Source organism: Metarhizium robertsii (genome assembly GCF_000187425.2).
Source record: "Metarhizium robertsii ARSEF 23 chromosome Unknown MAA_Scf_1, whole genome shotgun sequence".
In the NCBI taxonomy this organism is placed as follows: domain Eukaryota; kingdom Fungi; phylum Ascomycota; class Sordariomycetes; order Hypocreales; family Clavicipitaceae; genus Metarhizium; species Metarhizium robertsii.
Window position 1 is genome coordinate 5,970,931 of NW_011942149.1, and position 11,405 is coordinate 5,982,335.

Sequence of the window (11,405 nt, forward strand, 5' to 3'; positions counted from 1 at the left end):
ACATTCTGGGCATTATACAACGAAATGATTGGATCCCTTCTGCCTCTGTGATTCGTCTACTCGGCTCACGGCAACAGATGGCACATGGTGGCATATTGACTGACACTAACAATGTGTCAGCTCGGTACAACTTTCTGAATTGGGACTGAGTTTTGGCCGGGACATGGAAGTAAGTGGCAAGTGGTGGCTGTTAACGACGGACTGACGGACCCGACTTATATATCTATAATGTGACTGTCTCCGGATTATGAATTTATGATCTGTAGAATAGAATTCGAATCTCGGTATAAAAGCAAACCCTCCTGGATGGACTTTGTATGAGATCTTGAGAAGTGAACCCAAAAAAAAAAAAAGGCTGTCCAGCCTTCTAGCTACAAACCCCAACGACCATTGGTTTGGCTATAACGAACTTTGCGCCGCGAGAATGGTCAATCCACATCTTTCGCTGGGCATTGCTCAAGCAGTCTTTTATTTGCCAATGCTCCCCTTGACCATCTGGTTGATGATCCGAAATGGCAAAATCCGACCACGAATGGCCTGGTGGCCTCTTATTCCTTTTACTCTCAGTAGGCTCGAACTCCATGCACTAAGACCTAACAACCAGAATTGGAACTAACGACACTTCAAAGTGCGACTCGCGGGCGGCCCTGTCATTATAGCCATGGTAGCAAACATGGAACAACATAACCGCGAACCAGATATAGGTCTTGCAATTGCAGCCACCATTCTGCTCAATGTTGGCGTAATTCCTCTAATAGTTGCCGACCTAGGTCTCACAAGAATCATGTATGCTTACTGCTTTACACCCCGGTTCTTTGATCCGAGCAGGTCAGCAGGCTAATGTCCCCATTCACACAGCCTGATGGACAACTTTGGAGATGGCCCGTTTACGCACCGCATCATGGTCGGCCTTCGACTTACCTTTGTCGCCGCCATCGCACTCCTTGGTGCGGGCGGTGGCATCGGTTCACAACCTGATCCAGATCTCGTCCACACCGGGCACAACCTCGTACTCGCCGGCTACATCGTTTTCGCCGCTGAGCTTGTGGCCCTCACCCTAATGCAGGTCTACTACCATGCTCGTAAATCCAGCCTTCGACCAAGCGGGCATCAGGTACACACGAAAATACTGCCACAGAGATCACACCGCGCACCTTGGCTAATCGTTCACGCAGGTTCTTCGCGGCGCCCTTCTCGCCAGCCCCTTCATCATGGTACGTACCGTCTATGGTCTCATCGAGTCTGCCCACGCTCAAGAGACGGAGACTCTTTGGAATCCCGTGTTTGGCTACCCCGCCGCTTCTTCGACCGTCTTGTTTGCCTTGATGGCGTTGGTCATGGAATACATCGCGCTCCTCATCTTCCTGTGGTCTGGCTTCTCAATTGCACCGGATCGTGGGCTGGGTGGAAGCAGAGATGCGCGGCCAGTCCCAAAACCATGAGATAGGATTGATGATGAGATTGCAAAAATAATATGCTGGTTGCGTGTTGGTTGGTACGGTACGGTACGGTACTTGTGAGGAAGTATTTATAGAGAAAGCATTGAACAGTGTCTGATTCAATTTCGCGTCCCGCCTGGGGTAATCTGGCCATTTATGTCCAGCTGCTCGCCTACTTTGACAAAATCATCCTGAGACATATGTACCGTTGACCTTTGTTGGTATTTGATGCAGGAGCAGCATAAAGCGCATCGTCAAACGCCACATAACAAAGGCTAAGGCCGTGCCACTTGGAACAATGCGCGACAACCGATGGCCCTGATCTCTTTTTTTGCATTTAAATAGATACCCCGTTGTAACCAAAAGTCTTGGGACAATCGGACGCTCTCGCCGTTTCACATTCAGGGACCGTCGTTGACGCGACTTATCTCATAACGAAGTTCGCACCAAGCGAACGGTGCGCAAGCGATGGGCTCCGTCCATGTCATGAGCCGGACGGACTGAAAGGCAGAAGAACGCGAAACCTTTTTCGACTTTGGCGCAAGGCAAAAAAGCCAGAAGTGGATTTTTTTTCGGAATATTGAACGGAGGCAAACCCCAGACAACCGTATTCATCACTCCCTGGCTAGAGGCTGAGGTGGTGACAATCTTCCTCACACTGTAGGGCTGCAGCCTAGAGCCTGGGGGTCATGGAGTGTGCACGTGGTTGTAGGGCAAAGCACATGGGTCACACTGTGCGAACCGGTTCGGTGTCCTCCTGTCAACTGACCCTGCCACAAGGCTCAATCCAAAATCAGATGCCATTCGGCCGCATGCCTCACCTTTCCTGACCTCGCCCAACGCCATCCAGTCGGCGATGGCCACGACGTTGCTAGCCAGTGTGCAGACGGGTATCGTGCATTGTCCCTGCATCGCCCTTGCATTCTTCTACTGACGACATTGTTGCAGCCGCTGGAGCGCGAACAGTTGAGCGCCGTCGGATGGCTCACCTGGCACCATGAAATATGGCAGAGCATTTCGAACATTCGAACCCTTTCCACATTGGCATTGAGGAGACCTATTTTGCTGGCCTATGGCGAATGCAGACCCTCAATTCTCAGCCACGACTTTGTTAGACACTTGGGGGCTCGTTCGCCCAAACACACAAAGGCGGCCTCCGGTCAAAGGCATATGATCGAGATGAGACATGGGTGCCCGTGTACCAGATCCTCGTGCTCTCGCTCACTATGTCCCTCCACGCACACGTTCTTTCACGGTCTACCTATATCTTGCAGGCTCCAAGAGATAATAATAACAGCCATACTAAGCACTCGAGACGCCTACTTGGATGGCAACCTGCCGGGGGGTGGCTTGAGCTGTTCTTGCATGTGGACGGGCCGGACGCCTCAACTTCACCACATCCCGTCACTCCCGTCCAAACGTCTTCGCTCACCCTGAGCTTCAGGTCCAGCCGCGACGCCTCAGCCACAGATGCAGCACCACTAGGACTTTCCGCGCAGGCCATATTTGCGGCCATATGCTACGATCGCGTGGCACACTTTGTCTTCTTTGAATTCTGCATGTGGCCGTAGTATGAAAGAAGTTGTAGGTAGGGACAGGCGAGGGGGCCAAAATATCTCTTACAAAAGGATGACCCATGCCTGATACACTTGAGCGTGGTCTTTGTCGTGACCACTAGCCTCTCATTAGATATATATCATTCTTTATTCCTTTGATCACCTGTTGTGGCCGAGTGCCTCTCTTTTGTGCACTCCAGCTCATTCTCATTAGCTTTCGCTTCAAAGACAACATCGATAAACCTGCCTGAGTTTAGCTTTCAGTCCGCGCATCATACATTAAGACGGCATTATCCTGCCTTTCATTCAGTTTCCTTTGAGATTCTTTCTTGTCAAGAACCATCATTGCCATTCAAGCTTGTGTTTTACATTGCATCGTTTTGAAGCTCGCCGAAGCGTCCCGTCTTGTCTTGGTCAAAGACGGGATAGCAAAATCGCACACTCAAACAAGCAACCGCCGTCGAGGTGGGTGCCGAACAAAGTCAACCGAAACTCAAAGTTGAAGCCGACACCCGAATGTCTCGACGTATCTACCTCGAAACAACGGCAAGTGGCAAACAGCAATTTGTATCCATCAAACGCTCCCGTTCCCATGGCCACCACCACCATCACCACCACCATGTAGAGCACGACTACTACAAAGTCAGTGTTGAGGAGTGGGACAGTATAAAGGAGCGGGAGCGATGCCTCGAAGACACCAATAGGAGCCTGGCTGCACAGGTTAGTTCTCTGAAAGCCAGTCTAACGGCTGCGCAAGGGGATGCACATCACCTCCGCCACGTCGTCGTGCCACAGCTGCAGAATCAGATCAAAACTCTCGGTTTAGACAACGCGGCCCTTCGAAAGTCTCTGGACAATGCGAGCCGTAACGAAGGAAAGCACTGTCGAGACGCAGAGAGTCTAAGACAGACTATTGATAAACTGGAGAGGGAAAAGAGGGATGTCAAGGACGAAAACTACAGTCTCAAGGACAAGATCAAGCACTTGCAGGACGAAGTCGGGTCCAGCTGCGGGCGACGAGTATCAGACCTCATTCGGGAAGTAGAATATTGGCGGAAGGAATGCCGATACTGGAGAGACATGTACGAGGATACCAAACGCAACCATGACGACATCTGCATTACTTTGGATATCAGAACGGAGAAAATGAGGGCATACGAAGAGATTTTGAAACGTAGGCGGATAATTTGATCCAGCTGTACATTCCATGTTTCCATCTCTCTCTCCCCTCCGTCTCCTGCGTTTCATACTCTTTCAATGATTTGTTACGCTGCTACTTGACACACAACAACTCCAATGAGGCTTTGGGTTGGTACTTGTTCAACCGAGACAATTTGGCTCTGTGCTGACATTCTCCTAAGTTGTAATTCTGATAAACTTCCCACGGATACACGTCAAGGATGGACTCTTTTCTTTTGTCTTCATTGACTTACAGTAGTTCAATCTCCAATACCCTTGAGCGATACGCTCGTACAACTTTGGGCTTCAAGACCCACATGCACTCCTTCTTGATAACATTACATTTTCTTTCTTAGTTAGACCAACCATTTACTAAATACACTTTGTAAACTGTCACCTGTCGCTGCGCACACCCTGTGGTCTTGTGACGTTCCCCAACGGCCCATTGTGTCTTTTTTTGGTTCTGCCAGGCATCAATGAATGTGGGTCGTCTGCAGCACTTCCAAGAGAGGCGTATACAAATAAAACGAACAAAGAGCATTGAAATGTGTAAAAACCAACAGATTCCAGCGCCTGACCTAAAACGACAGTCAAAACTTAAAACCCTGCACCTTGGGAGCGGAGCCTACGCAACATCCCAAAATGGCCACCATGTAAATGCGACCACCACCAAGATTCTGCTACAGGATCCTTTCGTGGACACTTTAGCACAGGGGCCTGCATGAGCAGTGGCAAATGTCAGCAAGCTGTCAAAATCAGACATGACAAACCCCCTATCCTATTAGGTAAGTAATATCGCGTCAGCGTCAATATTGATTCACCAGTATTTTTGGACAAAAAGTGGGTGGGGAGAGAAATGTCGCGCAGGCAGACCGGAAGAGAAACGACAACTTTGGCGCACACAGGGAGGTCATCAGACGCGCGGCTGGTGACGATTACAGATGATGGGAGCTGGGAAAAAAAGTAAATGACGAAGAAGAAGAAGCGCCTGGAGCATCCGCCACGGATGGAGCCGGGCTTCTTTTGGCGTGGCAGGAAATGTACTGTACACGTATGTACTCATACTACAATGTCGCTGTAGTATGGTGATTGCTGGACGTTGATTGATTCGGCTGGTTGCGGAGATGTATGCAGGTACGTCCGTGGAGTGCTGCGGTGGATGAGGTGGCCTTGCGAACGTATGAGGGGAGTATGCACTTGTTGATATATTTTCCCCAATAGCTCTTGGAACACCACACTCTTTTAGAAGAGAAAAGCGGTCGCAATGCAGCATCGTCGACTAAAGGGAATAACCGGCGTGGATTCAAACGGCCTCCGACTGGGGCCACGAAACTCCCGGTCCGCACGGGCTAAACGAGGAAGGAAGGACGGGATGGCCCGCTCGTCTGACGCCGCAGGCGCGCCAGGAGGACCTTCCCACTTGACAGCCAAAGTGAGCGGCCAACGACTTGGCAGCATGGCAGCCTGGCGACATGGGCCTCTCCAACCCGCTATCGATGGTGGAGCTGGCTGGCCAAGAAGAGCCTGCAGTCAGGCAATCGATCGTCTTCACCGTCGTCCTGCACATCACAGGGCATCACGCAAGGCTGCAACACTCACAGGCAGGACAGTGTCCAACGCCAATCAGCCCTATCGAGCGGCCTGTGGTTCGACGCATGCGCCAAATGACGTCCAGCATGATTGGCGTCACTACCGTGAACATGTTCGCTGCTCCACGCCTTGCAAATGCACGACGACTTTGCCCCGAACCCGGGCAAGATATTCATCGACGAGCCGAGGGTGATGGGTGATGGACAGCAATCAAATGCGATCTCGTTCCATCACCACGAGAATCTGTGCACCAAAGCTGTCCACGCCTTTCCATCAACATCCAGCGGTGCGCCTTTTCAGATTCTGCCCCCGGTATGGAACGGTCTCGTCCAGTCAGGATTCCGACGCACGCCGCTTCCCACGGGGCTAGATACATAGATGCCAAGAGAAGGATTGTTTTCCCTTTCTCTTCCCTTCCACGGGCAAGGCAAATGCAGACATCTGTCATGAGCTTGAGCCAGCTTCTGGCCATTACGATAAACGTGAGTCACCGCTGCAAGTGAGGGTTGTTTCCCAGGCCGTTGCGGGCGCGACCCCAGGCTGCAACGGCGAAACATCCACCCCCGACACCATCCGTGGTGTCTCGCAGACAGTCGAGCCGACAAACCCTACACTTGGGTGCATCGAGAACCGAGTCCAACGGCTCGAAGCCTGGGAAGGTGGTGGGTACGCAGCCTGCCCAGGAATGGCTTTGGGCAAACTGCCTGGCGGCCCGCCTTAGCGCCGGCCGGGGTGATCTCAGGGTAGTAGACAATCAGGGTGCACATCAGAGTCAAACCGTCGACAATGACCGAGATGATGGGGGGGAGAGCCATTGTCAAGGAGGGTCGACGAGGGGCATCGCGACAAGGCAACCAACCGCCATACCTGATGGAAGCGGCGACTGTTTTGTCCACACTCAGCCACTCATCTCCAATTGGGTCAAGGTGGGCGTCGTTGCCATGGCCATGGTCCTGTTGAGACGGACGGAGGGTGCTGCTGGTATCACCTTTTTCGACTTTTTTTTCGGACGCCAAGATACGGAGTAGCGTGTACAAAATCAAGAGGGTGGTGGGGCCGGCTCATGGTTGAGTGTAAGTGGGAGTATTGGTCTATCATGACCGGCCAAAAGTCCAATAATCCAGACGTCCAGCCTGGCTCTCAAAGGTACTTCTACTTTGGCGTCAAGCTCACTCACAGCCGAAATCCTTGTGCTTTGAAATCACAGTCCTGCAAGTTTGGGCCAGGTACTTCGTACAGTCAGGTCGGCAAGGTTTGACAAAATTGTCCTTGATGGAGTGGTCTGCTCGTCATGTCGGGTGTGCCATGCCAACGACGCGAAACAAAGCGGCAGCGCATGAACGGGCACACCACTGCACTCCTGTCCCCCCGAGGCTTTCGACAGAGGCTAGCAGCGTTTGCTGCAAGCAAAAAACGTCAAGGGACTGCAGATTTGTTGCCATCCCACTTACGCCCCCCTTCCCCCAAGACGCGCACCGCCCACCTCTAGTCAAGCCTTGAACGGCAATCTGACAGGCTGCCTGCTGGTCTGCCGGAGGAATAAATATACTTCATGTCCTCCTTTTTGAATCACTCTTCTTCCTGCGAAGCCTGGCCTCTACAATACACTCTGGTCGACAGGAGAAGTTTGCCAACTTTGTTGTCACCGGTTGGGCTCCCATTTTTGAATTTGATCATCCTTGGTCGTAACCCAACGGTGGCTCTTCTGATTAACTTACACACAGCGTCATACCACACCTACGCAGTACCAGACCCTTGTCAGCTCCTTTACCGCTGCTCCGGTCCCTGACCTAGTCACTGTCACTGGCGAAAATCCGCACTGGCCAAGCGACTTGCCTTTTTGAGCCGAAACAAAACGAGACGAGAGAAAAAAAAGAAAAAAGAAAGAAATCATAAAAAAACACAAAGGAGCAAGACATCGTGAGAAAATTTCTTCCGATCGAGCGTGATTTACTGGCAACGTCTGCAACTTGCCTGGTACTATCTTCGCGGTTGATCTGCTACGGTCGGCCCCGTCCTAGTGGAGCAGGGTTTATTACTTGCCTGGTTCTTTTTTTTTTCCCTCTTGTGCTGTACCTACAGGCAGAAGAAGCACAAGCTCGAAACCGCGCCCTCATGCGATCGTCTGCGCAACGAGCCTCGGCCAATATTGGCCGCCGGGCTCAGACGACGAGTGGCGCTGGGGTGCAGCCGGGTCCGATTCCAGCACGGCGCCAAGTTTCCGTGCTCTCGCCAACTGATGATAATGTTGCACGCGCAGGTCGCGAATACGACGACACTGCTCGCGACACCGCATTTAATACCGAATTGAACAAAGTCAACTCTGAATGCGACCGATACAAGGCACGGCTAGAGCAGGTTAGCAAAAAGCTGCTCGAGACACAGCAACAGAAGGACGAGTTGAAGGAGCAAAGGGATGAGTTGAAGCAGCAAAGGGACTCGTATAAGTCGCAGCTTCAGATTGTTAAGAAAGAAAACGCTTCTTTACTCAACAGCCTCGAGGATTACCGGAGCGCGAACCTTGATCTCGCGGCCAAGTATGAAGAAATTTTGAGGCAACACCAAGATTTGGAAGAACGGTACAACACGCAGGCTACCTCTAGCGGCGCCGGCTCTACTGGTTCTCACTCTGCATCAAGCGCACTCCCAGACCGAACAAGGGCATCCTACAGGCCAAGCGGAAAGGACCATCACGAGGATTGTGGCTACCAGGGCAGGAGTCGAGAGGGGTCCAGGGAGGCCAAGGAATCTCAAGAGCCCAGAGCGTACAGCGAGTACATGAACCAGAAGATGGAGTTCCAGGCGGCAGAAAAAGAACGACTCAAGGGAAGGTTCGAAGACAAGTCGTCAACGGCGTCTTCGTCCGTAAAGACGCGCAGATCAAGCTTCATTGAGCCCTGGGGGCCAGGACCCGGACCGGAGCAGCCAGTTGTGCCCCCAAGCCGCATGCCGCCAGGCCTGGTGCCAGCCATGTTACCGGCGTTCAACGGCGTGCCATACTCTACGGTACCGCGCACACACGCACACATGTACAATCCAGACACAGCAGCGCTATACGGGGCAGATGGTGAATATGAGACTGGTTGCAAGTACCAGCCGTACCCAGTGACCAGGTAGTTGGAAAGAAGGGGTTATGTGCATCAAATCGCACGCCACACGCCATCCCGAAGGCCTTGCGGACCCGGGAATATTTTTTGGGGGGTGGGAGGAGGGGTGTTGGCGGGAGTGTGGGTGCCAAAAAAAAAAAAAAAAAAATTAAGGGTCTGGTCTGGTCGAGTCCAGAAAAAAAAAAGTTGTCGCGGTGTGGCAGAGCCATGCATCGGCTGTGGCTCGTTTTGTCATAAGGGGTCTTGGTAGCTCAAAAGCTTTGCCAGGACGACGACGTCGTGTCACATTTTCTCACATTGACAGACCCCGCACTGCCATCGACGGAGCACCAGTCAGTCACGGAGTTTGGTTGTTGAGCTCATGTTCCAAAATGACGCTTGAGCTCGAGGGGCGGGACAAAAGGGAAGGTGGGGTAGCTGGTACTACTCTGATGTCAGAATCGCGGGGGCGGGACTCTGACATGGACGGGGGCCTGGATGAAGCTTTGTGTGCCGGCACGAGCTGAAGATGCAGACATGTAATGTTGTGCCTGTCGTTGTTCTGCATGCTCACATGTCTCGGAACACATTGGAAAGCGCACAGCGCACGGTTCACGGCTTGCAGCGCGCAGCTCACATTACAAAGCGCAAATGTGTTTGCCCATCCTGGAGTCGGCTATCGCTGCCGGGCAGCCGCTTGTGCCTGCTGCTGCGAGCATGGGCGGTGATGGGTGAAAACGGGCAGGCAAATGAATGCATCATGAATGAGCCGGTCTGGTCTGGTCTGGTCCAGTCTGGTCGGTCCGTTGCCGGGGACCCAGGGCGGGCGACACAGAGCCCTATGTTGAGTACTTACGGAGTATACATGTCGATATGACTCAGCCCACTGACGCTGCATACCTCCAAGTACCTAGGTCTAAGTACTTAGACTCAAGGTAATGTATGTACCTCGTGGGCTGGCCATCGACAATGTCTGGTCAACCGGTCTGATACCGCGGCGCACATATCTTCAACGACATGGACGCTCGGGACGGAAATAAAGCCGACATGGAGTGCCTAGCAGGCATCATTCAGCTTTGGTACAGTGTTTTCGTTTCATTCTTGTTGGGTCCTCTTTTGTGTCCCCTTTGCCGTCAGCGTTGTTGTATTGTATCTTAGATGTAACCTTTTCCTGGGCGTTAGACAAAATACCTTGATGTTTTCTTTTTGCCTCTTACGGGGAGTGTCTTGAAGTTACTATGTACATGTAGGTAGTAGTAGTCGTACCGGGCTTGAATGAATGCTGGTCGATTCGGAACGGTATTGTCTCGCAAGCCAATGCAGGCGAGGAATGCCGTTGTTGCAACAACGAATACCCATTGTTACCGATTACTCCGTACTCAGAATGCCATTCCGTACTTTGCCTTGACATGTCACCTGCTCGCGCTCGTCGTCATCCCATCCACCTACCCCTCCCGAGTCCCCTACTTTACACGCCCCAACGTCGCACACGGCCTTGGTCACGATTCACCACCACCACATGCACCATCATCAATCACCATCGCCGCCGCACCACACCACCACACACCACCACCGCCGCCGCCATGAAGCTCTACCCGTCTCTGTCCGCCGACCTGGCAGCCTGGGCCCAGCGCCAGCCCGTCTTCTTCACCGGCTCGGCCGGCAAGCACGCCCGGCACATCAACGTGTCGCCCAAGGGCATGACGGACACGCACTTTGCCGTGCTGTCGCCCACGCGCTGCGCCTACATCGACCGCACCGGGTCCGGGTGCGAGACGATTGCGCACGCCTACGAGAACGGCCGCCTGTGCCTCATGTTCATGTCGTTTGGCGACGCGCCGCGCATCATGCGGCTCTTCTGCACGGCCCGCGTCGTCGAGTTCGACCACCGCGACTTCCAGGGCCTCGTGCGCGCCGTGGCCAGGGGCCGCCGCTCCGCCTTTGACGGGGCCCGCGCCGTCATCGTCGCCGACATCTGGGAGGTCCAGACGTCGTGCGGCTTCGGCGTGCCCCGGGTCAAGAGGGGGCTGTACAAGCCTGGCGAGGGGGCGGATCGCGGCCCCTCGGCCGACGAGCTGCTGCGGCAGGGCTACAATGCCGAGGGGGGCGACGAGGCCAAGCTGGACGAGCTGTGTGTCTTTGAGGCGCGGCCGGCCATGGACTACTGGGCCGGCAAGCAGGCCGAGGGCAACACCTTGAGGGACTACCAGAAGGCGAACAATGTGGACAGCATCGATGGCCTGCCGGGGCTGAGAGCCAGTCGGAGGGATGCCGGGGAGGTGTTGTGGGTGAGGGATGCGAGGGCGTGGGCTGCCGGAGTTGCGAGGGACTGGGAGGCCATGGCCGTTGGCTTCGTCGCTGCCGTCTTGATGTATCTGCTTGTCGGGGGGGTCAGGGCTTTGAGTCTTTGACGGCTGTGTAGGTTGGCGAGCATGGGGGAGGGCTGGGTTCGAGGAGCAACTCTTGGGCAAGTTGCCTCGGCGGGTGATCACGGTCGACGGGCAATGCTTTCTCTCATGAGATGCTGACAGTCGCTGGACATTGTCTCGGCGCCG

At 53.6% G+C, this 11,405-nt stretch overlaps 4 protein-coding genes across 4 annotated transcripts; all 4 read left to right on the forward strand.

Annotated features, from left to right (window-relative positions):
• Positions 1 to 424: 424 nt before the first annotated feature.
• MAA_01787 (uncharacterized protein) lies at positions 425 to 1,442 on the forward strand (the record flags this gene model as incomplete). Its single annotated transcript, XM_007819785.2, has 4 exons — positions 425 to 566; positions 630 to 786; positions 859 to 1,114; positions 1,176 to 1,442. 4 exons carry the CDS (start codon positions 425 to 427, stop codon positions 1,440 to 1,442), a joined length of 822 nt encoding a protein of 273 aa, XP_007817976.2.
• A 2,069-nt stretch (positions 1,443 to 3,511) lies between these two features.
• On the forward strand, positions 3,512 to 4,186 carry MAA_01786 (uncharacterized protein; the record flags this gene model as incomplete). Its single annotated transcript, XM_007819784.2, has 1 exon — positions 3,512 to 4,186. One exon carries the CDS (start codon positions 3,512 to 3,514, stop codon positions 4,184 to 4,186), a length of 675 nt encoding a protein of 224 aa, XP_007817975.2.
• Positions 4,187 to 7,879: 3,693 nt separating this feature from the next.
• On the forward strand, positions 7,880 to 8,881 carry MAA_01785 (uncharacterized protein; the record flags this gene model as incomplete). The annotated part of the gene is made up of 1 exon (XM_007819783.1): positions 7,880 to 8,881. The coding sequence occupies one exon, from the start codon at positions 7,880 to 7,882 to the stop codon at positions 8,879 to 8,881; it is 1,002 nt and encodes a 333-aa protein (XP_007817974.1).
• A 1,552-nt stretch (positions 8,882 to 10,433) lies between these two features.
• Positions 10,434 to 11,261, forward strand: MAA_01784 (pyridoxamine phosphate oxidase family protein; the record flags this gene model as incomplete). Its single annotated transcript, XM_007819782.2, has 1 exon — positions 10,434 to 11,261. The coding sequence occupies one exon, from the start codon at positions 10,434 to 10,436 to the stop codon at positions 11,259 to 11,261; it is 828 nt and encodes a 275-aa protein (XP_007817973.2).
• Between the last annotated feature and the right edge of the window lie 144 nt (positions 11,262 to 11,405).